Below are 25,114 nucleotides of genomic sequence, written 5' to 3' on the forward strand. Positions count from 1 at the left end.
GGGCAGAGAGTTCCACTGCTGAACAACTCTCACGGTCAGGAAGTTCTTCCTAATATTCAGATGGAATCTCCTTTCTTGTAGTTTGTTGTATGTGTTTAAGGCATTGAATAATTGCCATATGTAAGCCGCCTTGAGTCCCCCTTGTCTCCATTCTGTGACCAGGCCTAAAGCCACACTGCAAAAGGATCCAGATAATCGGTTTCATTCAAGAATTCCTGGAGTTGAGAAGCCACCACTCGCTCCAGAACCTTGCCCATAAAAGGGAGATTTGAAATGTGCTGGTAGTTATTTATTATAGAGGTGTCCAGGCACGACTTCTTTAGAAGCCCTTCTCTCGATCCCACCTGCCTCACAGGCACGTCTGGCGGGGACGAGAAAGAGGGCCTTCTTGGTGGTGGCCCCCCGGTTGTGGAACACTCTCCCTGTTGACATCAGACAGGCGCCCTCCCTTATGTCTTTCCGTAAGAGCCTAAAAACATGGCTATTTGAGAAGGCATTTTAACTAAGTGCTACAATAATTTGGTAAGGACGACTGGAACGGAATATGGATTATGAGATTGGTCACGATTCTACTTTGAGACGGAGCGGATTTTTTAGTGTAACTATATAACTGTTGTATTATGGATATGTTGTTATTTTGTTATTGCCTTTTGTAAATTGCCTTTTATATGTTGTACACCGCCGTGAGTCGCCCTAAAGGGCTGAGAACAGCGGTCAACAAATGCAGCTAATAAATAATAATAAATAAATAATAAATTGGTCAGTCAGTCTGTAGGATCTACATAGCAATATTAAATAACCACTCACAAGCCGGTTTTGCTTTGAAATGGATATATTGCTTGTATCTCTGCAGCAAAGAAAGACACTACGGACTTTTTCCCACCACCACTTCCTTTTATACATCTTTCCTGCCCATTTCCTCCTCTTCTCAGTTTCCTTAATAGAACGTGTTGCTTCACAAGTTCCCATACAAGGTTTCCAGCGCAATCTGCTGGCTTCAAAATGTCACAGAGAGAGAATTCATTCAGCCAGGATGATTCAGTCAGGATGTCACGGAGGGAATTTGTGATGTCTTCATGCCGTCAGAAATTGACTCCTGACATGGTCTTACAATTGCTTTTTTCAAGCTAGCTGCCCCAAAGCCACAGGTACTACTGTGTTTTATAATTTTAACAATTTTATTATTATGTGATGTTATGTGCACTTGTTTATTTATTTATTTACAGTATTTATATTCCGCCCTTCTCACCCTGCAGGGGACTCAGGGCGGATTACAATGCACATACACATGACAAACATTCAATGCCATTAGACATACCACATATATAGACAGACACAGAGGTAATTTAACACTCCAGCTTTTCCGGCTTCATGAGGGTATGCTCAGTTCTGGCTACAGGGGGAGCTGCCGCTTCACCATCCACTTGTGAACACCAAGTCCTTGATGGAGTACTTCCTCATTCTTATGTATGCTGCTGGAAGGTTTTATGGTGTCGTAAATTAGTTAAATTAGCCTCCCCACTGTACCTAAATTTCCAACTTGACAGATTTTATTTATTTGTCGTGTCAGAGCAACCAGTCCATTATATTACATTTCTAACAGAACAAAGCAAACAAACAGAAAAATACACAACTTGTGAGTTTGGTAGTTGGTTAAATGTCCTTTGACCAGTCTCTGGCCACTTGGAGTGCTTCCGGTGTTGCCGCAAGAAGGTCCTCCATTGTGCATGTGGCAGGGCTCAGGTTACATTGCAGCAGGTGGTCAGTGGTTTGCTCAACTGTCTTTCAGGCTGCATAGGTCAACAGCAAGCTAGACTATTAATGTTGGGGAGCTCACTCTGACCCAGGCTGGCTTTGAACTCGTGACCTCTCGGTCAGTAGTAAATTAATGCAGCTGGCCATTAACTAGCTGTGCCACAGCCTGGTCCACTTGTAGTTGCTGCTATAATTTTATGTTGTTATTGTTTTTCTGCTTATGTATTGTTTATTTTATATGCAACACTCTGGAGTGCTTTTGTGAGCCGCCCCGAATCCCTTCTGGAGATGGTGGCGTTGTATAAATAAAGTTTGTTTGTTTGTTTGTTTGTTTATTTGTCAGTCCCAACAAAAATATTTCTGGTAAAAACAGTACTGATTGTTTTGCAACTTGTTATTGAGTTAAAACTTGTTGAGGCTCCATCAGTTCTTAACATCAGGGGCCATTGTTTCTGACTTAAAGAATCCTTGTCTCTAACGATGTAAACATGTGCTGTTTACACCAAAAGTTTCCCGGTCGGCTATTGTCAGTTCAGTTGTTTTCATGCTACAGTCAATCTTCACTTCCTCCATAATGTCATTTTAGTCTTCTTGGGATGGTCTCTTCAGTCTTGCCAGGCCTTCATAGGCCCTTATCGAGACCCCAATCATACCATTTTATTCATCTCATCAACTCATGAGATTGTGATGGTGACGAATTCTCCTGAGGGGGGTTGGATGGGTTATTTATTCATTCATTTATTTAAAACATGTATATAGAATCATAGAATCAAAGAGTTGGAAGAGACCTCCTGGGCCATCCAGTCCAACCCCATTCTGCCAAGAAGCAGGAATACTGCATTCAAATCACCCCTGACAGATGGCCATCCAGCCTCTGCTTAAAAGCTTCCAAAGAAGGAGCCTCCACCACACTCCAGGGCAGAGAGTTCCACTGCTGAACGGCTCTCACAGTCAGGAAGTTGTTCCTAATGTTCAGATGGAATCTCCTCTCTTGTAGTTTGAAGCCATTGTTCCGCGTCCTAGTCTCCAAGGAAGCAGAAAACAAGCTTGCTCCCTCCTCCCTGTGGCTTCCTCTCACATATTTATACATGGCTATCATCATATCTCCTCTCAGCCTTCTCTTCTTCAGGCTAAACATGCCCAGTTCCCTAAGCCGCTCCTCATAGGGCTTGTTCTCCAGACCCTTGATCATTTTAGTCGCCCTCCTCTGGACACATTCCAGCTTGTCAATATCTCTCTTGAATTGTGGTGCCCAGAATTGGACACAATATTCCAGATGTGGTCTAACCAAAGCAGAATAGAGGGGTAGCATTACTTCCTTAGATCTAGGCACTCGGCTCCTATTGATGCCTGAGGCCAAAATCCCATTGGCTTTTTTTGCCGCCACATCACATTCCTGGCTCATGTTTAACTTGTTGTCCACGAGGACTCCAAGATCTTTTCCACACGTCCTGCTCTCGAGCCAGGCATTGTCCCCCATTCTGTATCTTTGCATTTCATTTTTTCTGCCAAAGTGGAGTATCTTGCATTTGTCACTGTTGAACTTCATTTTGTTAGTTTTGGCCCATCATCTATCTAATCTGTCAAGATCGTTTTGAATTCTGCTCCTGTCCTCTGGACTATTGGCTATCCCTCCCAATTTGGTCCCGTCTGCAAACTTGATGATCATCCCTTCTAGCCCTTCACCTAAGTCATTAATAAAGATGTTGAACAGGACCGGGCCCAGGACGGAACCCTGCGGCACTCCACTTGTCACTTCTTTCCAAGATGAAGAGGAAGCATTAGTGAGCACTCTCTGTGTTCGTCCACTTAACCAATTACAGATCCACCTCACCGTAGTTTTGCCTAGCCCACATTGGACTAGTTTCTAATATTCTGCCCTTCTCACCCTGAAGGGGACTCAGGGCAGAGCAAAGCATATATACGGCAAATATGCAATGCCAGGACACAAATTCTTATACACATACATAGACATTAAAAACATTTATCAAAATATTAAAATACGCCACTGAAAACCGTCCTAGTCATCAGCGTCAAATCTAACTGGCTTGGTCATCTTTCGTATCACTGCTTTATTGCTCTGTCCCAAAAGCTTGGTCCCACAGCCAAGTTTTGACCCTCCTCCTGAAGGACAGGAGGGAGGGGGCCAACCTGATCTCCCCAGGAAGGGAGTTGCATAGCCGGGGGGCAATCACCGAGAAGGCCCTGTCTCGTCCCCACCAATCGTGCCTGTGACAATGGCGGGATGGAAAGCAGGGCCTCCACGGAGGATCTTAATCTCTGTGATGGTTCATAGGGAGAGATGCATTTGGACAGGTAATTTGGGCCGCGCTGTTTAGGGCTTTATAAGCCAAAGCCAGCACTTTGATTTGTGCCCGGTAGCAAACTGGCTGTTGCATCCCAGTTCAAGAAACAAGACCATAAGATTAAATCCACCACTCTGGACTGTAGGAAAAGCAATCCTTGTTTATTGATGAAAAATTGGTTACAAAAGAAAGGTAAATGCAGAGTAAAAAAGCCACAGAAAAACACAGTAGTCAATAGGATCTCTGAACTTGAGCAAAACTTCAAAAGCCACAAAACAATAACCAAGATTCTGTTAGCCTTTTACTAACCATGAACTTGGAAACAGAAGCCTCTGGGATTACTGGCCATGGAACACAGGAATTCTGCCAAGACCAGCCACAGTCCCAAACGTTGCTTGACCTAAAGAAGCACCCGGCAGGGATGCTCTTAAACCAAAGAAGCTATTCTTAGAAACGCCCCTTGACTTTTCTGTCTCTTTTTGCTGGAGACGCTGTGACCTTCGTACAGACTGGGAGACAAATCTATCTCTCACTATCTGTTCTCTCCGAAGCTCATTATCAAGCCCAGGTGGGGAGATATCATGGCTAACTTCCAAAACATTCTCTTCTAACTGTTGGGTTTCGTTTTCATTCCCACTGAGCTCTGTATCAACAACAGATTCCCCACTCTCAGGGTCAGGGAAAGCTTGCTCAGTTTGAAAAACTATCGGAGAATCCTGTTCACACAGATCAGGATCAGGCTGAACACTGGCAGCCAGTGGAGCTGGTGTAACAATGTTAGGACACATGGGAGTTGTATACTCCCTGTGTGTCGCCCCAGTTATTAACCTGGCTGCCTCTCGTTGGACTATTTGAAGCTTCTGAGCAGTCTTCAAAGGCAGCCCCATGTAGAGCGTGTTGCAGTAGTCTGTCCTAGATGTAACGAGAGCATGGACCACCGTGGCCAAGTCTGACTTCCCAAGGTAAAGGCGCAACTGGCACACAAGTTTTAATTTTGCGAAAGCTTTCCTGGCCACCGCTGCAAGCTGGGATTCCAGGCTCAGTGATGAGTCCAGGAGGACCCCCAAGCTGTGCCTTCAAGGGGAGTGTGACCCCATTCAGCACAGGTTGTGATCCTATACCCTGTTCGGCCTTGCGACTGACCAGGAGGACCTCTGTCTTGTCTGGATTCAACTTCAATTTGCTACTGGGATGGTTATCATTGGCCATGCTGTGGAGAGGCAGAGCGGGCAAAACAGTATTATGGAGAATAAGGAGGAGGGCTTCTTCTGTGCAGAGCAGAGCCTCAGTGGTCAGTGGCCGTAGAGACATGGAGGCCAGAGACCCCTCCTGACTTGGAGTGAGCCATCTTCGCTCACAGGCCTCTCTCTCTCTCCTTTCTTGCAGGCAGAGACACGGTTATGAAGGATAACGGCGTTCGCCCTTCTTCGGTAGAGCAGATGGGGAAGCTGAAGGCCGCTTTCGTCAAACCGTATGGGACCGTCACAGCTGCCAACTCCTCTTTCCTGGTACGGCCCACTGTGTTGGGAATCAGCCTGTGTTTGTGTTTCACGACGCTCAGGATCATGATGCTCTTGATGTAGGACATGATGAGGGAAATGATGGTGCCGAGGCTGAGGTGCAACATGGAGATGGTTGGGTCAATGATTTTCATGCAAACAATGACAGAGAGGCCTCAGTGCAAAGGGCAGTTTCTCATGAGAATATCCTTGCTGGGCCTAGCAATGATGGTTCACTCTCAATCTCTGTGAGCTCTCAAGATTTGAGTTTGGAAAACAATCTGACACCTGGAAATTTTAATGAGCAGCCAGATAGGGAGTTGAAGGATAGGTGGCTAGAATTCAGCCAGGATCGACAACAAACTCAATGTTTACGTCACTTCGAAAGGCTTCGTCAGATAGCCTTTCGAAGTGACGTAAACATTGAGTTTGTTGGAATGCTATAAAAGTAGAAAAAAAGTGATTCCTGGAAAAGTTAAATATGTTGGCATAATGCTAATGAAACATTTGATTATGATTTTGGACATCTTTCATAGAATCATAGAATCAATCCAAAGCAGTATTTCAATTTATGCAAATTGGGTTTATACAATTGCCCATGCTTGTGTATGTAAAATAGTCAGAAAGCTCTAGTCATAAGAGAGTACTTTGTTGCCTGCTTCCATTCTTATTTTTTATTGATGTAATATCAAGATGTATTTGGACATACTCCGAAACCGTCTTGATCATGAAGATATATTTCTTGCCTTGTAAGGAATTTCCAAAAAATAAAAATAAATACATAGGCATTTTTATTTTATTTTTTGCATATGATATTTGGGGGGGGGGGGGGAGTAGCTGATGGCACTATTGCTGTTAGCGCGATGGAAACAGTTCTAGTTAGGAATAGTTTGCATGGATTTTCCTTTGAAAGTGCCTTAAACTCGAGTGAATGGTAAAATATGTTATACTTTGTACAAGTTGCCATCTACATACAGATCCAGACCTATTTCATTATTTCTGAACGTATATTTTCTGATTTTATATGAGATTGTGTCAAATAATTAATAAAGACTTTACCATAAATAAAAAAAGAAAGAAAGGCTTCATCAGATAAAAGGCAAGAGTGGGGGAAAACAAAACCAATTTTTGGGCAATTTTTGGGATATAAGGTTTGCTTCAAGGGAAAGCCTGTTAGATCAGGCATCATTTGGAAATCATGTTCAAGGGGTCTTGTTCTTAGAGAGATTTTTACCATTTTGCTGTGGTCTAGCACCTTCTGGATTATCTTTGCAACCTGTTGATTCCTGTCTGGATAAATACTGCCTTGGATTGTTTTTACATCTTTTGTGGACATTGCTTTGAACTACTGCATTTTACTGATCTTTTACATTTTGAAAATTTCCTATTTTTTGCAAGCATTTTTTTCTACTGGCTATTTTACTCAGCTTCAATGAAAAAGGATTGGTCTTTCACTCGATGTGTGGTGTGTTTTAAAGTCAGAGGGTATCATTTCTGTTCTGGAGTGCAACACACTTTTCCTGTTGGAACAAGGAAATGTTGTGGCTCCTGGACTGCCCCAGGATCACAGTTGCTCTGGAACCGTAGCTAGAACCTGAATCTTCCATATAAGCATTTCTGTATGATGTATTGTCGAAGGTTTTCATGGCTGGAATCACTGGGTTGTTGTAGGTTTTTTCGGGCTATATGGCCATGTTCCAGAGGCATTCTCTCCTGACCTTTCGCCTGCATCTATGGCAAGCATCCTCAGAGGTAGTGAGGATGTTTGCAATAGATGCAGGCGAAACGTCAGGAGAGCATGCCTCTAGACCATGGCCATATAGCCCAAAAAAAACCTACAACAACCCATTTCAGTATGACTTCATCCAGAAATGGCAAAGTGCCGTCTGACGTGGCATGGTTGAGCCTCAGGACACGGACTTAACACACAAATTGGATCTGTTTCGCTGGGATGTTTTGAGCCTTTTGCTTCCGTGTGACATCCACTCTCTGATGCCGTTATTTATGTATTTATTTGGAACATTTGTATCCCGTCCTATTCTCGATCTCCGGAGAGGGACTCAGGGCAGTTTCCAACAATATTAAAAACACCAATAAAATACACAATTACATGAAATAACAATAAATATACATTTAGAAACGATTCAGATCAGTCCAAAAATGCGGTCCACAAAATCTTCGCCAATAAAACCTGTGAATGTTTGCTCCCACAGCTAAGTTTTAAGTATCTTGCGAAAAGTCAAGAGGGAGGTGGCGGATCTAACTTCTTTTAGGGAGGGAGTTCCACAGTCGAGGGGCCACCACAGAGAAGGTCCCGTCTCTCGTTCCCACCACATGTGACTGCAATGGTGGCGGGACCGAGAGCAGGGCCTCCCCAGATGATCTTAAAGTCCTTGATGGTTCATAGGGACTTTGGAAGTGGGGTCCGATCTCCCCCCTTCCTGATGGACTCTGCTGGGCTGTCTTTTTCAGACGGACGGTGCCTCGGCGGTCCTCCTGATGTCCGAAGAGAAGGCTTTGGCCATGGGCTACAAACCAAAGGCCTACCTCAGGTGAGCACTGCAGTCATAAAACTCCTCTTCTTACGGAAGGGACTCTGTCAGTTAAGTTCCAGTTCTAGTTAAGGACTTACTTACGAGGCGATCCCTTGTAGTCCGAGTAAGATTGTCCTCCAAGTTCGGTGTCCTAGGGGTGGGTCCATAGGTGACTGTGGAGCCCTATTCTTGACCTGCATCTTCTCCCTCAGTGAGGGCATCGGTTTCCAGGTGGAAGGCAGTCCCGGTCGTGGTTGATTTTCCTTCTGAAAGACAAGAGGGAGGTGGCCAATCTGATATCTCTAGGGAGAGCGTTCCATAGGTGGGGGGCCACTGCTGAGAAGGCCCTGTGTCTTGTCTCCATCAACTGCGTTTGCGATAGTGGTGGGATCGAGAGCAGAGCCTCTCTTGAAGATCTTAAACTTCGTGATGGCAGGAGATACGTTTGGACAGGTAGTTTGGGCCAGAACCGTTTAGGGCTTTAAAGGTTGAAACCAGCACTTTGAATTGTGCTCAGAAGCTGATCAGTAGCCAGTGGAGTTGGCATAACAAAGGAGTTGTATGTTATCTGTACGTCGCTCCAGTGAGCAACCATGCTGCCGACCATTGGACTAGTTGAAGCTTCCGGGCAGTCTTCAAAGGCAGCCCCACGTAGAGTGCATTGCAGTAGTCTATTCGGGATGTAACAAGAGCGTGGACCACTGTGGCCAAGTCAGACTTCTCAAGGAATGGGCACAGCTGGCGCACAAGTTTTAATTGTGCAAAATCTCTCCCGGCTACTGCCCAAACTGTGAAAGCTTAAGCGGCTGACGGGGAAATGGAAAGGGCCTGAGGCTGTTAGGAATGGTGGGAGTTGGAGTCCAAAACACCTAGAAGGGTGAAGTTAGCCCATGCCTGCTATACACTCTTCCCATTGCATGAACCACCACACAGTGGCTTACCTCTTTTACAGGTGGTTACACCAGAGGTATTAACTTTGCTACCACTTAGAGATTACCAGATAATTTCCAAATCCTGATGAGCGCAACATGGGAAGGCATCGCCTGCCTTGCCTGCATGCCTCAGTCTCTCTCGGCTTACCTCTCTCTCTCTTTCTCCCTCTCTCCTCTCGTTCAGGGATTTCGTCTATGTCTCCCAGGACCCAAAGGACCAGCTCCTACTCGGGTAAGTAGAGGCGCCAATTCTGCGCAGTTTTCCCAGTTCAGTTCTTCCTTCCAAGCCCTTGCTTTGGAATCCGAGGAAAGTTTGGCCGTGTTGCTCAAGGTGTTGTTGTAATAGCAGTAAATGGGAGGAGGTCCCCTGAAGAAAGCGTCTTTGAGAGGGACCTCTTCCCTCCTCCTTCATGCTTCCTGTCCCTTGTCAGGGGTTTTATTCACTCATAAAATTCCCTGTTAAAGTGGGAGACTATTTGCTGCAGTTAAGGAGTTAGGCCAGATACCTTCAGGTAGTTTATTTATTTATTTCACATCAAAAGCATTGCATAAATTTGTATAAAACTGATAAAAATAGAAGGTGTAAGGGTGGCTAAATATCTTTTGACCAAAAACAGGCAACAGCAATGGCATTGTCTGTAGCCTCCAACAGTTCTTCCTCTGTACATGAGGCAGGGCATAGTGGGCAAGCATACAGATGTGGAGTTTTGTGTTCTGCTCCACAGTCACACAAGGTGTGGGATTCTTTTAGGTTGTGCTATTTTGCCAGGTTGTCTTTTGATCTGTCCACTCCGCTTCTGAGTCTGTTCAGGGACTTCCAAGTTGCCCATTCTTGGTTTGCCACTGGGGGAAGACCCTCTCCCATGGGGGGCCATCCATTTGGGATTTCCTGGTCTAGCTGCCCAGAGGGAGACCCTTGCTGTTACCGGGGGGACGCCAAGAGGAGTGGTGGTTCTCATAAAGCCTTTCCTTGATTTGAGTCTACTGGGAGGAGGCTGGTAGCCGTGCAGTGGGGGGCTTTCACAGGGTTCAACCTTATTTCTCTCACATTTAGCAGCAACTTCCCATCGCATATCGGGGGGGGGGGGGGAATGGCATCTAGCTTGTGGAGTTTGTCAAGAGGTGTAGGTTTAAGACATCCTGTGATTATTCTGCATGTTTCATTCAATGAGAGTTTATCAACAGGTGTAGGTTTAAGACATCCTGTGATTATTCTGCATGTTTCATTCAATGAGTTTATCAACAGATGTAGGTTTAAGACATCCTGTGATTATTCTGCATGTTTCATTCAATGAGAGTTTATCAAGAGGTGTAGGTTTAAGACATCCTGTGATTATTCTGCATGTTTCATTCAATGAGAGTTTATCAACAGGTGTAGGTTTAAGACATCCTGTGATTATTCTGCATGTTTCATTCAATGAGTTTATCAACAGATGTAGGTTTAAGACATCCTGTGATTATTCTGCATGTTTCATTCAATGAGAGTTTATCAAGAGGTGTAGGTTTAAGACATCCTGTGATTATTCTGCATGTTTCATTCAATGAGAGTTTATCAAGAGGTGTAGGTTTAAGACATCCTGTGATTATTCTGCATGTTTCATTCAATGCGTTTATCAACAGGTGTAGGTTTAAGACATCCTGTGATTATTCTGCATGTTTCATTCAATGAGAGTTTATCAACAGGTGTAGGTTTAAGACATCCTGTGATTATTCTGCATGTTTCATTCAATGAGAGTTTATCAAGAGGTGTAGGTTTAAGACATCCTGTGATTATTCTGCATGTTTCATTCAATGAGAGTTTATCAAGAGGTGTAGGTTTAAGACATCCTGTGATTATTCTGCATGTTTCATTCAATGAGAGTTTATCAAGAGGTTTAGGTTTAAGACATCCTGTGATTATTCCGCATGTTTCATTCAATGAGAGTTTATCAACAGATGTAGGTTTAAGACATCCTGTGATTATTCTGCATGTTTCATTCAATGAGAGTTTATCAACAGGTGTAGGTTTAAGACATCCTGTGATTATTCTGCATGTTTCATTCAATGAGAGTTTATCAACAGGTGTAGGTTTAAGACATCCTGTGATTATTCTGCATGTTTCATTCAATGAGAGTTTATCAAGAGGTGTAGGTTTAAGACATCCTGTGATAATTCCGCATGTTTCATTCAATGAGAGTTTATCAAGAGGTTTAGGTTTAAGACATCCTGTGATTATTCCGCATGTTTCATTCAATGAGAGTTTATCAACAGATGTAGGTTTAAGACATCCTGTGATTATTCTGCATGTTTCATTCAATGAGAGTTTATCAAGAGGTGTAGGTTTAAGACATCCTGTGATTATTCTGCATGTTTCATTCAATGAGAGTTTATCAACAGGTGTAGGTTTAAGACATCCTGTGATTATTCTGCATGTTTCATTCAATGAGTTTATCAACAGATGTAGGTTTAAGGCATCCTGTGATTATTCTGCATGTTTCATTCAATGAGAGTTTATCAAGAGGTGTAGGTTTAAGAATCCTGTGATTATTCTGCATGTTTCATTCAATGAGAGTTTATCAAGAGGTGTAGGTTTAAGACATCCTATGATTATTCTGCATGTTTCATTCAATGAGAGTTCATCAGCAGGTGTAGGTTTAAGACATCCTGTGATTATTCTGCATGTTTCATTCAATGAGAGTTTATCAACAGGTGTAGGTTTAAGACATCCTGTGATTATTCTGCATGTTTCATTCAATGAGTTTATCAACAGATGTAGGTTTAAGACATCCTGTGATTATTCTGCATGTTTCATTCAATGAGAGTTTATCAACAGGTGTAGGTTTAAGACATCCTGTGATTATTCTGCATGTTTCATTCAATGAGTTTATCAACAGATGTAGGTTTAAGACATCCTGTGATTATTCTGCATGTTTCATTCAATGAGAGTTTATCAAGAGGTGTAGGTTTAAGACATCCTGTGATTATTCTGCATGTTTCATTCAATGCGTTTATCAACAGGTGTAGGTTTAAGACATCCTGTGATTATTCTGCATGTTTCATTCAATGAGAGTTTATCAACAGGTGTAGGTTTAAGACATCCTGTGATTATTCTGCATGTTTCATTCAATGAGTTTATCAACAGATGTAGGTTTAAGGCATCCTGTGATTATTCTGCATGTTTCATTCAATGAGTTTATCAACAGATGTAGGTTTAAGACATCCTGTGATTATTCTGCATGTTTCATTCAATGAGAGTTTATCAAGAGGTGTAGGTTTAAGACATCCTGTGATTATTCTGCATGTTTCATTCAATGAGAGTTTATCAGCAGGTGTAGGTTTAAGACATCCTGTGATTATTCTGCATGTTTCATTCAATGAGAGTTTATCAAGAGGTGTAGGTTTAAGACATCCTGTGATTATTCTGCATGTTTCATTCAATGAGAGTTTATCAACAGGTGTAGGTTTAAGACATCCTGTGATTATTCTGCATGTTTCATTCAATGAGTTTATCAACAGATGTAGGTTTAAGACATCCTGTGATTATTCTGCATGTTTCATTCAATGAGAGTTTATCAAGAGGTGTAGGTTTAAGACATCCTGTGATTATTCTGCATGTTTCATTCAATGAGAGTTTATCAAGAGGTGTAGGTTTAAGACATCCTGTGATTATTCTGCATGTTTCATTCAATGCGTTTATCAACAGGTGTAGGTTTAAGACATCCTGTGATTATTCTGCATGTTTCATTCAATGAGAGTTTATCAACAGGTGTAGGTTTAAGACATCCTGTGATTATTCTGCATGTTTCATTCAATGAGAGTTTATCAAGAGGTGTAGGTTTAAGACATCCTGTGATTATTCTGCATGTTTCATTCAATGAGAGTTTATCAAGAGGTGTAGGTTTAAGACATCCTGTGATTATTCTGCATGTTTCATTCAATGAGAGTTTATCAAGAGGTTTAGGTTTAAGACATCCTGTGATTATTCCGCATGTTTCATTCAATGAGAGTTTATCAACAGATGTAGGTTTAAGACATCCTGTGATTATTCTGCATGTTTCATTCAATGAGAGTTTATCAACAGGTGTAGGTTTAAGACATCCTGTGATTATTCTGCATGTTTCATTCAATGAGAGTTTATCAACAGGTGTAGGTTTAAGACATCCTGTGATTATTCTGCATGTTTCATTCAATGAGAGTTTATCAAGAGGTGTAGGTTTAAGACATCCTGTGATAATTCCGCATGTTTCATTCAATGAGAGTTTATCAAGAGGTTTAGGTTTAAGACATCCTGTGATTATTCCGCATGTTTCATTCAATGAGAGTTTATCAACAGATGTAGGTTTAAGACATCCTGTGATTATTCTGCATGTTTCATTCAATGAGAGTTTATCAAGAGGTGTAGGTTTAAGACATCCTGTGATTATTCTGCATGTTTCATTCAATGAGAGTTTATCAACAGGTGTAGGTTTAAGACATCCTGTGATTATTCTGCATGTTTCATTCAATGAGTTTATCAACAGATGTAGGTTTAAGGCATCCTGTGATTATTCTGCATGTTTCATTCAATGAGAGTTTATCAAGAGGTGTAGGTTTAAGAATCCTGTGATTATTCTGCATGTTTCATTCAATGAGAGTTTATCAAGAGGTGTAGGTTTAAGACATCCTATGATTATTCTGCATGTTTCATTCAATGAGAGTTCATCAGCAGGTGTAGGTTTAAGACATCCTGTGATTATTCTGCATGTTTCATTCAATGAGAGTTTATCAACAGGTGTAGGTTTAAGACATCCTGTGATTATTCTGCATGTTTCATTCAATGAGTTTATCAACAGATGTAGGTTTAAGACATCCTGTGATTATTCTGCATGTTTCATTCAATGAGAGTTTATCAACAGGTGTAGGTTTAAGACATCCTGTGATTATTCTGCATGTTTCATTCAATGAGTTTATCAACAGATGTAGGTTTAAGACATCCTGTGATTATTCTGCATGTTTCATTCAATGAGAGTTTATCAAGAGGTGTAGGTTTAAGACATCCTGTGATTATTCTGCATGTTTCATTCAATGCGTTTATCAACAGGTGTAGGTTTAAGACATCCTGTGATTATTCTGCATGTTTCATTCAATGAGAGTTTATCAACAGGTGTAGGTTTAAGACATCCTGTGATTATTCTGCATGTTTCATTCAATGAGTTTATCAACAGATGTAGGTTTAAGGCATCCTGTGATTATTCTGCATGTTTCATTCAATGAGTTTATCAACAGATGTAGGTTTAAGACATCCTGTGATTATTCTGCATGTTTCATTCAATGAGAGTTTATCAAGAGGTGTAGGTTTAAGACATCCTGTGATTATTCTGCATGTTTCATTCAATGAGAGTTTATCAGCAGGTGTAGGTTTAAGACATCCTGTGATTATTCTGCATGTTTCATTCAATGAGAGTTTATCAACAGGTGAAGGTTTAAGACATCCTGTGATTATTCTGCATGTTTCATTCAATGAGAGTTTATCAACAGGTGTAGGTTTAAGACATCCTGTGATTATTCTGCATGTTTCATTCAATGAGAGTTTATCAACAGGTGTAGGTTTAAGACATCCTGTGATTATTCCGCATGTTTCATTCAATGAGAGTTTATCAACAGGTGTAGGTTTAAGACATCCTGTGATTGTTCTGAATGTTTCATTCAATGAGAGTTTATCAACAGGTGTAGGTTTAAGACATCCTGTGATTATTCTGCATGTTTCATTCAATGAGAGTTTATCAACAGGTGTAGGTTTAAGACATCCTGTGATTATTCTGCATGTTTCATTCAATGAGAGTTTATGAAGAGGTTTAGGTTTAAGACATCCTGTGATTATTCTGCATGTTTCATTCAATGAGAGTTTATGAAGAGGTGTAGGTTTAAAACATCCTGTGATTATTCTGCATGTTTCATTCAATGAGAGTTTATCAACAGGTGTAGGTTTAAGACATCCTGTGATTATTTTGCATGTTTCATTCAATGCTATGTTCACCTGCTTTTCATGGGCAGACCTATGCCAAACAGGGCAGGCATACTCAGGAGTTGAGTAAGACAAAGCTAGGGCTGATGTTCTTCCTAATTGTGGGTCTGCACCCCATGTGCTGCCAGTAAGTTTCTGCAGGATGTGAATCCGTGCAGCTACTTTGTGCCTGGTGTTCAAGCAGTGTTTCCTATATGCTAGTGTTCACTCTAAGTTGACACCGAGATAGAATCGTAGAATCATAGAATCATAGAATCAAAGAGTTGGAAGAGACCTCATGGGCCATCCAGTCCAACCCCATTCTGCCAAGAAGCAGGAATATTGCGTTCAAATCACCCCTGACAGATGGCCATCCAGCCTCTGCTTAAAAGCTTCCAAAGAAGGAGCCTCCACCACACTCCGGGGCAGAGAGTTCCACTGCTGAACGGCTCTCACAGTCAGGAAGTTCTTCCTCATGTTCAGATGGAATCTCCTCTCTTGTAGTTTGAAGCCATTGTTCCATTGCGTCCTAGTCTCCAGGGAAGCAGAAAACAAGCTTGCTCGCTCCTCCTCCCTGTGGCTTCCTCTCACATATTTATACATGGCCCTAATCATATCTCCTCTCAGCCTTCTCTTCTTCAGGCTAAACATGCCCAGCTCCTTAAGCCGCTCCTCATAGGGCTTGTTCTCCAGACCCTTGATCATTTTAGTCGCCCTCCTCTGGACACATTCCAGCTTGTCAATATCTCTCTTGAGATATTTAGGATGGAAGGAGTGTTCAAGTTCTTGACCTTCCCAGGTGACTTTCAATTCTTGTTGGCTTCACGTTGCGTAGGTGGAAAGCACACACTTGTGTCTTGGCAGGGTTAGGCTTCAGGTGGTTCTCTTTGAGGTAGCTGGAGAGATCTTTCAAGGCATTCGTAAGTTGGATTTCAACTGTTTCAAAGTCTTTTGCTTGTGTTGTAATGGTGGAAGCATGCTTGGTTGTTTTCTCTCTGAGCAAAGCCCTGAATGTTGGACTTTTCCCTCCTCTCCTCCTTCAGGCCCACCTACGCCACTCCCAAAGTGCTACAGCGGGCCGGCCTCACTATGGCCGACATCGACGTCTTTGAGTTTCATGAAGCCTTTGCGGTAAGTGTTTCTAAAGGCAGGCAACCAGGACTTTTGGAGAAATTGTGATCTTTGGAAAGGCGTGACCTTATTAGAAAGGGCCTTCTTGGCTGTGGCCCCCCGCCTATGGAATGCACTCCCAAATGAAAAAAGATCAACTCCATCCTTCCTAGCTTTCAGAAAAAATTTAAATTGTGGTTGCTCATTAAAATTCCCAGGTGTCAGATTGTTTTCCAAACCCAAATCTTGAGAGCTCACAGAGAGAGGGAGTGAACCATCATGGCGAGGCCCAGCAAGAATATTCTCATGAGAAACTGCCCTTTGCACTGGGGCCTCTCTGTCAGTGTCTGCCTGAAAATCATTGACCAAACCATCTCCATCTTGTACCTCAGCCTCGGCAACATCATTTCCCACATCAGGATCCTGAAACACAAACACAGGCTGATTCCCAACAAAGAGAAGGATGCAGCATCTTCTTGTTGTTGTTGTTGTTGTTGTTGTTGTTGTTGTTGTTGTTATACTACATTTATATCCTGCCCTTTTCACCCCAATGGGGGACTCAGAGCAGCTTACAGACCATGGCATACAATGTCGCATTATACATATAATAATAAACATGACATATCAATTTAAACAATTAGCTTATTAATTTAAACATACAATAATAAACATGACATCTCAATTGAACAATTCAAATATACTGTATATACTCGAGTATAAGCCTAGTTTTTCAGCCCCTTATTTAAGCTGAAAAAGCTCCCCTCGGCTTATATTCGAGTCAAGGTTATTTATTCTTTTACTCTGTTATTAGTATAATTTTATTACATTTATTATTTTACTCTATTAATATTATATTTACATTATTTTGCTCTCTTATTATTCTGTTTATTATTTTGTTCTATTATTATTACATTTACAGTATTTTACCCTATTATTATTATTGCATTTATTATTTTCATCTATTTATTATTATTATTACATTTACAGTATTTTACCCTATTATTATTATTACTGCATTTATTATTTTAATCTATTTATTATTATTATTATTATTATTATTATTACATTTACAGTATTTTACCCTATAATTATTATTATTGCATTTATTATTTTAATCCATTTATTATTATTATTATTATTATTACATTTACAGTATTTTACCCTATAATTATTGTTGAATTTATTATTTTAATCTATTTATTATTATTATTATTATTATTATTACATTTACAGTTTTTTGCCCTATTATTATTATTGCATTTATTATTTTAATCCATTTATTATTATTATTATTATTATTATTACATTTACAGTATTTTACCCTATAATTATTATTATTGCATTTATTATTTTAATCTAATTATTATTATTATTATTATTATTATTATTATTAAATTTACAGTTTTTTGCCCTATTATTATTATTGCATTTATTACTTTAATCTATTTATTATTATTATTATTATTGCATTTATTATTTTAATCTATTTATTATTATTATTATCATTATTATTACATTTACAGTTTTTTGCCCTATTATTATTATTATTATTGCATAATTTATTTTAATCTATTTATTATTATTACATTTACAGTATTTTGCCCTATTATTATTATTGCACTTATTTTTTTAATCTATCTATTATTATTATTATTATTATTATTATTACATTTACAGTATTTTACCCTATTATTATTATTATTATTGCATTTATTATTTTAATCTATTTATTATTATTATTATTATTATTACAGTTTTTGCTCTATTATTATTACTGCATTTATTATTTTAATATTATTATTATTATTATTATTATTATTATTACATTTACAGTTTTTTGCCCTATTATTATTATTATTATTATTATTACATTTACATTATTATTATTATTATTATTATTATTATTATTATTACATTTACAGTATTTTACCCTATTATTATTACTGCATTTATTATTTCCCTCCATTTATTATTATTATTATTATTATTATTATTACATTTACAGTATTTTACCCTATTATTACTACATTTATTATTTTACTCCATTATTACTGTTTTTATTGCATTTTCATTATTTTACTCTATTCTTTTTATTATATTTATTATTTTAATAATTGAAGAAGGTTAGAATAATGGTTTAATAAGAGTTGGACCGTTTTATCTTAAATTACAGTTCTATATAAATATTCAGAAACATTTAGCCTATCGATGCCTCAATTAATTTTATTGGTATCTATTTTTATTTTGAAATTGACCCATAGTGGATGCATTTCCCATCCTCGGCTTATACTCGAGTCAATACGTTTTCCCAGTTTTTTGTGATAGAATTAGGAGCCTCGGCTTATATTCGGGTCGGCTTATACTCGAGTATATACGGTAAATACAATTTGAAAAGCTTAAAAGTAAACATTCAGTCCCAACCGAAGTGGGCTGATGATATATCAATTAAAGACTCAATTAAACAATTCAAATATAAATACAATAAGACAGCTTAAAAGTAAACTGGAGTGGACTGATGAAATAAGCAGCCAAAGGCAACAGGTGAGGCGGTGGAACCCCCAAAACGAGCAACAGCACAGGTGTTCTAATGTCCGGATGATGGGCAGTGTGGCCATTAAAGTAGCCATGGAGGCACCCCACACAGGTGTTCTAGTGGCCTGATGATGGGCGGGGCGGCTATTAAAAGTAGCCGTACAGTGAGGCTGTGAGGGCCATATTCTCTCATAGAATCATAGAATCAAAGAGTTGGAAGAGACCTCCTGGGCCATCATCCAGTCCAACCCCATTCTGCCAAGAAGCAGGAATATTGCATTCAAATCACCCCTGACAGATGGCCATCCAGACTCTGTTTCAAAGCTTCCAAAGAAGGAGCCTCCACCACACTCCGGGGCAGAGAGTTCCACTGCTGAACGGCGCTCACAGTCAGGAAGTTCTTCCTCAGGTTCAGATGGAATCTCCTCTCTTGTAGTTTGAAGCCATTGTCCCATTGCGTCCTAGTCTCCAGGGAAGCAGAAAACAAGCTTGCTCCCTCCTCCCTGTGGCTTCCTCTCACATATTTAGACATGGCTATCATATCCCCTCTCAGCCGTCTCTTCTTCAGGCTAAACATGCCCAGCTCCTTAAGCCGCTCCTCATAGGGCTTGTATACGGTAAATACAATTTTAAAAACTTAAAAGTAAACATTCAATCCCAACCGAAGTGGGCTGATGACATATCAATTAAAGAATCAATTAAACAATTCAAATACAGATACAATAAGACAGCTTAAAAGTAAACTGGAGTGGACTGATGAAGTAAGCGGCCAAAGGCAAAAGGTGAGGCGGCGGAACAGGTGTCTTGAGCATTGTGTCACCCTCTTTGCCCATTGCATCCTTCCTTGTGTCCTTTCAGTTCATAATCTGACTTTTGCTGCTTTCTTTTTCCCTTTTTTAAGGGGCAAATCCTAGCAAATATGAAGGCGATGGATTCGGACTGGTTTGCTCAGAACTATATGGGCAGGAAGACGAAGGTAAGGCTGAGCAAAGGTTGGCTCCTCCTCATCTCAATCATAATATGATGCAGAAAGCAACAGGAACAATCCTAGTCTATGGATTATTATCCTTCTGCCTTTAGATCACGCCTGGGCCAGCTTGGGCCCTCCCTCCAGGTGTTTAGGACTCCAACTCCCACAATTCCTAACAGCCGGTAGGCTGTTAGGAATTGTGGGAGTAGCAGTCCTAAACACCTGGAGGGTCCAAGTTGGCCCATGTGTGATTTAGACAGAGCTTGTTGTTGTTTATTTGTTCACTTGCTTCTGACTCTTCGTGACCAGAGCTCCCTGTTGACTGTCACTACCCCCAGCTCCTTCAGAGTCAAGCCAGTCACTTCAAGGATACCAACCATCCATCCATCTTGCCCTTGGTCTGCCCCTCTTCCTTTTTCCTTCCATTTCCCCCAGCAGCATTGTCTTCTCTAAGCTTTCCTGTCTTCTCATTATGTGGCCAGACAGAGCACAAACCTTTTAATAGGTAATGTATTGTCGAAGGCTTTCACGGCTGGGATCACTAGGTTCTTGTGGGTTTTTTCGGGCTATATGGCCATGTTCTAGTGTCATTTTCTCCTGACGTTTCGCCTGCATCTATGGCAAGCATCCTCAGAGGTAGTGAGGTCTGTTGGAACTAGGAAAATGGGTTTATATATCTGTGGAATGACTAGGGTGGGACAAAGGACTCTTGTCTGCTGGAGCTGGGTGTGAATGTTTCAACCGACCACCTTAGTTATTATTAGTTATTATTATTTTATTTATTTATTTCAAATTTTTCTATACCGAGCTTCTCACCTCTTAGAGGGACTCAGCCCGGTTTACAACCATAAAAACATACATAGTTAGCATTTGATGGCTTGGCAGTGCCTGGGGGAATCTTTTGTTGAGAGGTAATTACATGTGCCTGATTGTTTACTCTCTGTTGTTTTGCTGTTGTCATTTGTTTTGCATGTTGTCCAGCTGTGGCTGATCATTACTGAAGATGTTAAACAATGTCTCTCAGTATTCTTCCCAATGCTGCCTTCCTCTCGTCTTCGCATATCTGCAGGTGGAGTAGAGTAGCTTCCTCAAAGCACGACTCACACTTCTCCCTGTTTTCCCGCTTGTAGGTCGGAGCCCCTCCAATGGAGAAGTTCAACAACTGGGGCGGGTCCCTCTCGCTGGGCCATCCCTTTGGGGCCACCGGGTGCCGACTGGTCATGACGGCCGCCCACCGGCTGAAGAAGGAGGGAGGACAGTTCGGCCTGGTGGCCGCGTGCGCCGCAGGGGGGCAGGTAAGAGCCCGGGGGCCCTCCTCTCTCTGCAAGAGACCCTTGGTCAGAGCTCTGAGGCTTCTGCTAGAAGGCAGGATCATCAAGTTTGCAGACGACACCAAATTGGGAGGGAGAGCCAATAGTCCAGAGGACAGGAGCAGGATTCAAAACGATCTTGACAAATTAGAGAGATGATTGGCCAAAACTAACAAAATGAAGTTCAACAGTGACAAATGCAAGATACTCCACTTTGGCAGAAAAAATGAAATGCACAGATACAGAATGGGGGACAATGCCTGGCTCGAGAGCAGTACGTGTGAAAAAGATCTTGGAGTCCTCGTGGACAGCAAGTTAAACATGAGCCAGGAATGTGATGTGGCAGCAAAAAAAGCCAATGGGATTTTGGCCTGCATCAAGAGGAGCCTAGTGTCTAGATCTAAGGAAGTCATGCTCCCCATGCTCTATTCTGCTTTGGTTAGACCACACCTGGAATATTGTGTCCAATTCTGGGCACCACAATTCAAGAGAGATATTGACAAGCTGGAATGTGTCCAGAGGAGGGCGACTAAAATGATCAAGGGTCTGGAGAACAAGCCCTATGAGGAGCGGCTTAGGGAACTGGGCATGTTTAGCCTGAAGAAGAGAAGGCTGAGAGGAGATATGATAGCCATGTATAAATATGTGAGAGGAAGCCACAGGGAGGAGGAGGGAGCAAGCTTGTTTTCTGCTTCCTTGGAGACTAGGACGCAATGGCTTCAAACAATGGCTTCAAACTACAAGAGAGGAGATTCCATCTGAACATGAGGAAGAACTTCCTGACTGTGAGAGCTGTTAAGCAGTGGAACTCTCTGCCCTGGAGTGTGGTGGAGGCTCCTTCTTTGGAAGCTTTTAAGCAGAGGCTGGATGGCCATCTGTCAGGGGTGGTTTGAATGCAATATTCCTGCTTCTTGGCAGAATGGGGTTGGACTGGATGGCCCAGGAGGTCTCTTCCAACTCTTTGATTCTATGATTCTATGATTCTAAAGCCAGGACACGAAGGAGCCATGAGTTCAAACTCCAGAAAGAGAGATTTCTTGTTTGTTTACTTTATTTATGCCCTGCCTTTCTGGTGGAGGGATTCAAAGAGATTCCATCCAAACTTTAGGATTTATTTTTTTTATTTGTCGTGTCAGGGCAAACAGTCAATTATATTACATTTCTAACAGAACAAAGCAAACAAACAGATAAAATACAACATTTCTGAGGCTGGTAGTTGGTTAAATGTCCTTTGACCAGTATCTGGCCCCTTGGAGTGCCTCTGGTGTTGCCGCAAGAAGGTCCTCCCTTGTGCATGTGGCAGGGCTCAGGGTGCATTGCAGCAGGCGGTCAGTGGTTGGCTCCTCTCTGCACTCGCATGCCGTGGATTCCACTTTGTGGCCCCATTTCTTGAAGTTGGCTCTGCATCTCGTGGTACCCAGAGCGCAGTCTGTTCAGCGTCTTCCAAGTCGCCCAGTCCTCTGTGTGCCCAGGGGGGAGTCTCTCATTTGGAATCAGCCATTGGTTGAGGTTCTGGGTTTGAGCCTGCCACTTTTGGACTCTCGCTTGCTGAGGTGTTCCAGTGAGTGTCTCTGTAGATCTTAGAAAACTATTTCTAGATTTAAGTCATTGACATGCTGGCTGATACCCAAACAGGGGATGAGCTGGAGATGTCTCTGCCTTGGTCCTTTCACTATTGGCTGCTACTTCCCAGCGGATGTCAGGTGGGGCAATACCAGCTAAGCAGTGTCATTTCTCCAGTGGTGTAGGGCGCAGGCACCCCGTGATAATGCGGCATGTCTCATTAAGAGCCACATCTACTGTTTCAGTGTGGTGAGATGTGTTCCACACTGGGCATGCATACTCAGCAGCAGAGTAGCACAGCGCAAGGGCAGATGTCTTCACTGTGTCTGGTTGTGATCCCCAGGTTGTGCCAGTCAGCTTTCGTATGATGTTGTTTCTAGCACCCACTTTTTGCTTGATGTTCAGGCAGTGCTTCTTGTAGGTCAGAGCACGGTCCAGAGTGACTCCTCCCAGGGATTTGGGTGCGCTGCAATGCGCTGAGGTGTTCCAGCGAGTGTCTCTGTAGATCTTAGAAAACTATGTCTACATTTAAGTCGTTGACATGCTGGCTGATACCCAAACAGGGGATGAGCTGGAGATGTCTCTGCCTTGATCCTTTCACTATTGGCTGCTACTTCCCGGCGGATGTCAGGTGGGGCAATACTGGCTAAGCAGTGTCATTTCTCCAGTGGTGTGGGGCGCAGGAAAAACTTTCTGACTGGAGAGGAGTGGAAAACTGCCTGGGGATCCATTGGAGTCTCCTTCTCTGGAGGTTTTTAAGCAGAGGCTGGGTGGCCATCTGTTGGGAGGGCTTGGATTGTGTCCTGCCAGACCAAAGGGGATTGGACTGGATTGATGGCACTTGGGGGTCCTTCAGATGCTAAGATTTCTCTCTCTCTCTCTCTCTCTCTCAAGGGCCACGCGATGCTTGTGGAGCTTTACCCACAGTAAAGGCGCAGTGCAGACCCGCCGTCTTCCTCGGAATCACCCGCCCCGAACCCCTTTCGTGGCCTTTGTAAATACTTTTTAGTCTCTTGCAAAAGCTGGTCAGACCAGCCAGTGGACGGACCCTCGCGAGTCTCTCTGCGATATTTAAGTACGGAACGGGCCTCCTGCCATTTGCCCATCAATTTCACCGCAAGCCCTTTCGGCTCGTGGGAACGGCGTGCGGATTTGGAGACCTGCCGTCGCTGAAGGAAAGACCGTGCGGGTGAGCAGCCTGGTTTTTAAAGTGATGCTTTTTGCGTGGACGTCGTGCCTTCCTCGAAAGAGGACAGCAATGAAATCGGAATGGCCCGTGCAAACGGAGTGTCCCGTTCCCACCATTGGAAGCAATGTCAGTCTGCATAATGTGGCCTTAATAAATGAGTGCAACCTTGCGAGAGAGCCTTGTCTTTGTGTGCAATTTCCCCTCAGTGCCGAGAAGGCAGGGTGTGGAGCTTCGCTTATTGGAAACCCTGTTGTGCCCACTTAAGCCAATGTGATTCTGGACCGCATCGAGAGGAGTGTAGTGTCTAGACCAGGTGTCAGGACCCAGATGCCTTCAAACACGCCAGACACAGTTCAAATGGTAAAACACAGCTTTATTGATAACAAAAAGTCTTGAAAAGCACTTAACTGCAGTGCTGAAGTCTATTGGAGTAGTTTGACACCAAAATTGAGTTAATAGAGCAAACTAAAGTATAATCCGGATTATAGTGTAGACTCTTAATCCAGATTAAACTAAAAATGAAGCAAACTGCTTGAAAATCAATATGTAGCAGAAATACAGTCACTGGAGCAAGAAAATCACAGTTTCAGAACAAAAGAATGTTTCAGTCCCAAAAATAGAAACACATAAAGTCCAGAAAAGCCAGAGCGTGGTCAAACCGGTCCTGAGGTCAGTCCGAAGGAATCAAAGCTGGAACAACAGGAACTCACGAGGCTGGAGCCCGGGACCCGAAGGTGAGAGTTTGGCAAGGCAAAGAGTAAGGTCCCATTTGGACACTTTGCTTCCTGCAACTGGATGTGCCAACAGAACTCCTTTATATCTTAAAGCTCATTGTCAGAGCTTGATGAGCTCCCCACCCTTTCATTATCGCTATCACCTGCTTCCAAGTCTGCAGCTGAATGCCCATCTCTCCACCTTTGCCAATTACTATCAGGGGTCAGATTCTGCCAAGAATCACCTGGCTGCCAGTCCCCCATGAACCCCTCGAACTCCTCGCTGGAAGTGGGCTGGTTGCAGATGTCTCTTATATTCTGTACCTGAGTCCAATCCAATTCCTCCCCTTCCATGTCACTTCCAGACCCCAAATCCCCCTCAAAGCCCAAAAAGTCCTCCTCATCAGTGGGTTCCCTAAGTAATTCCTCAATACACTTCCTCTGTGCTTCTCCTTCAGATTCTGGCTCACAAACAGTCCTTCTAACACCTCTAGATGCTTCCCCATTCCCCATTCCCCATGTCGTAATCTGAGAAGCCCATAAACGTATCACTGTCGCTTGGTGCCAGGAGGATTTCCCTAACGTGTTGACGCTGCCTTTCACTCTCTGACTCCCGAGGAGAACTTTCCCCACTGCTACTAGGAGTAGCAGCTCTGTCAGGACGCTGAGCTACAACACCAGGCATGGGCAAACTTTGGCCTTCCCTCCAGGTGTTTTGGACTTCAACTCCTACAATTCC

General features: G+C 42.1%; 1 protein-coding gene across 1 annotated transcript in view; it reads left to right on the forward strand.

Moving 5' to 3' along the window:
* HADHB (hydroxyacyl-CoA dehydrogenase trifunctional multienzyme complex subunit beta) overlaps positions 1–23,831 on the forward strand; it is a 45,732-nt gene extending 21,901 nt beyond the window's left edge. Inside the window, exons 9-15 of the mRNA XM_067470361.1 lie at positions 5,448–5,569; positions 8,033–8,112; positions 9,211–9,258; positions 16,032–16,119; positions 19,532–19,606; positions 20,731–20,895; positions 23,368–23,831. Of these exons, the coding sequence (XP_067326462.1) occupies positions 5,448–5,569; positions 8,033–8,112; positions 9,211–9,258; positions 16,032–16,119; positions 19,532–19,606; positions 20,731–20,895; positions 23,368–23,403 (614 nt within the window). The 3' untranslated portion in view covers positions 23,404–23,831. The remainder of the gene's footprint in view (positions 1–5,447; positions 5,570–8,032; positions 8,113–9,210; positions 9,259–16,031; positions 16,120–19,531; positions 19,607–20,730; positions 20,896–23,367) is intronic.
* Positions 23,832–25,114: the final 1,283 nt, after the last annotated feature.

The sequence above is a fragment of the Anolis sagrei genome, chromosome 1 (genome assembly GCF_037176765.1).
Source record: "Anolis sagrei isolate rAnoSag1 chromosome 1, rAnoSag1.mat, whole genome shotgun sequence".
NCBI lineage: Eukaryota > Metazoa > Chordata > Lepidosauria > Squamata > Dactyloidae > Anolis > Anolis sagrei.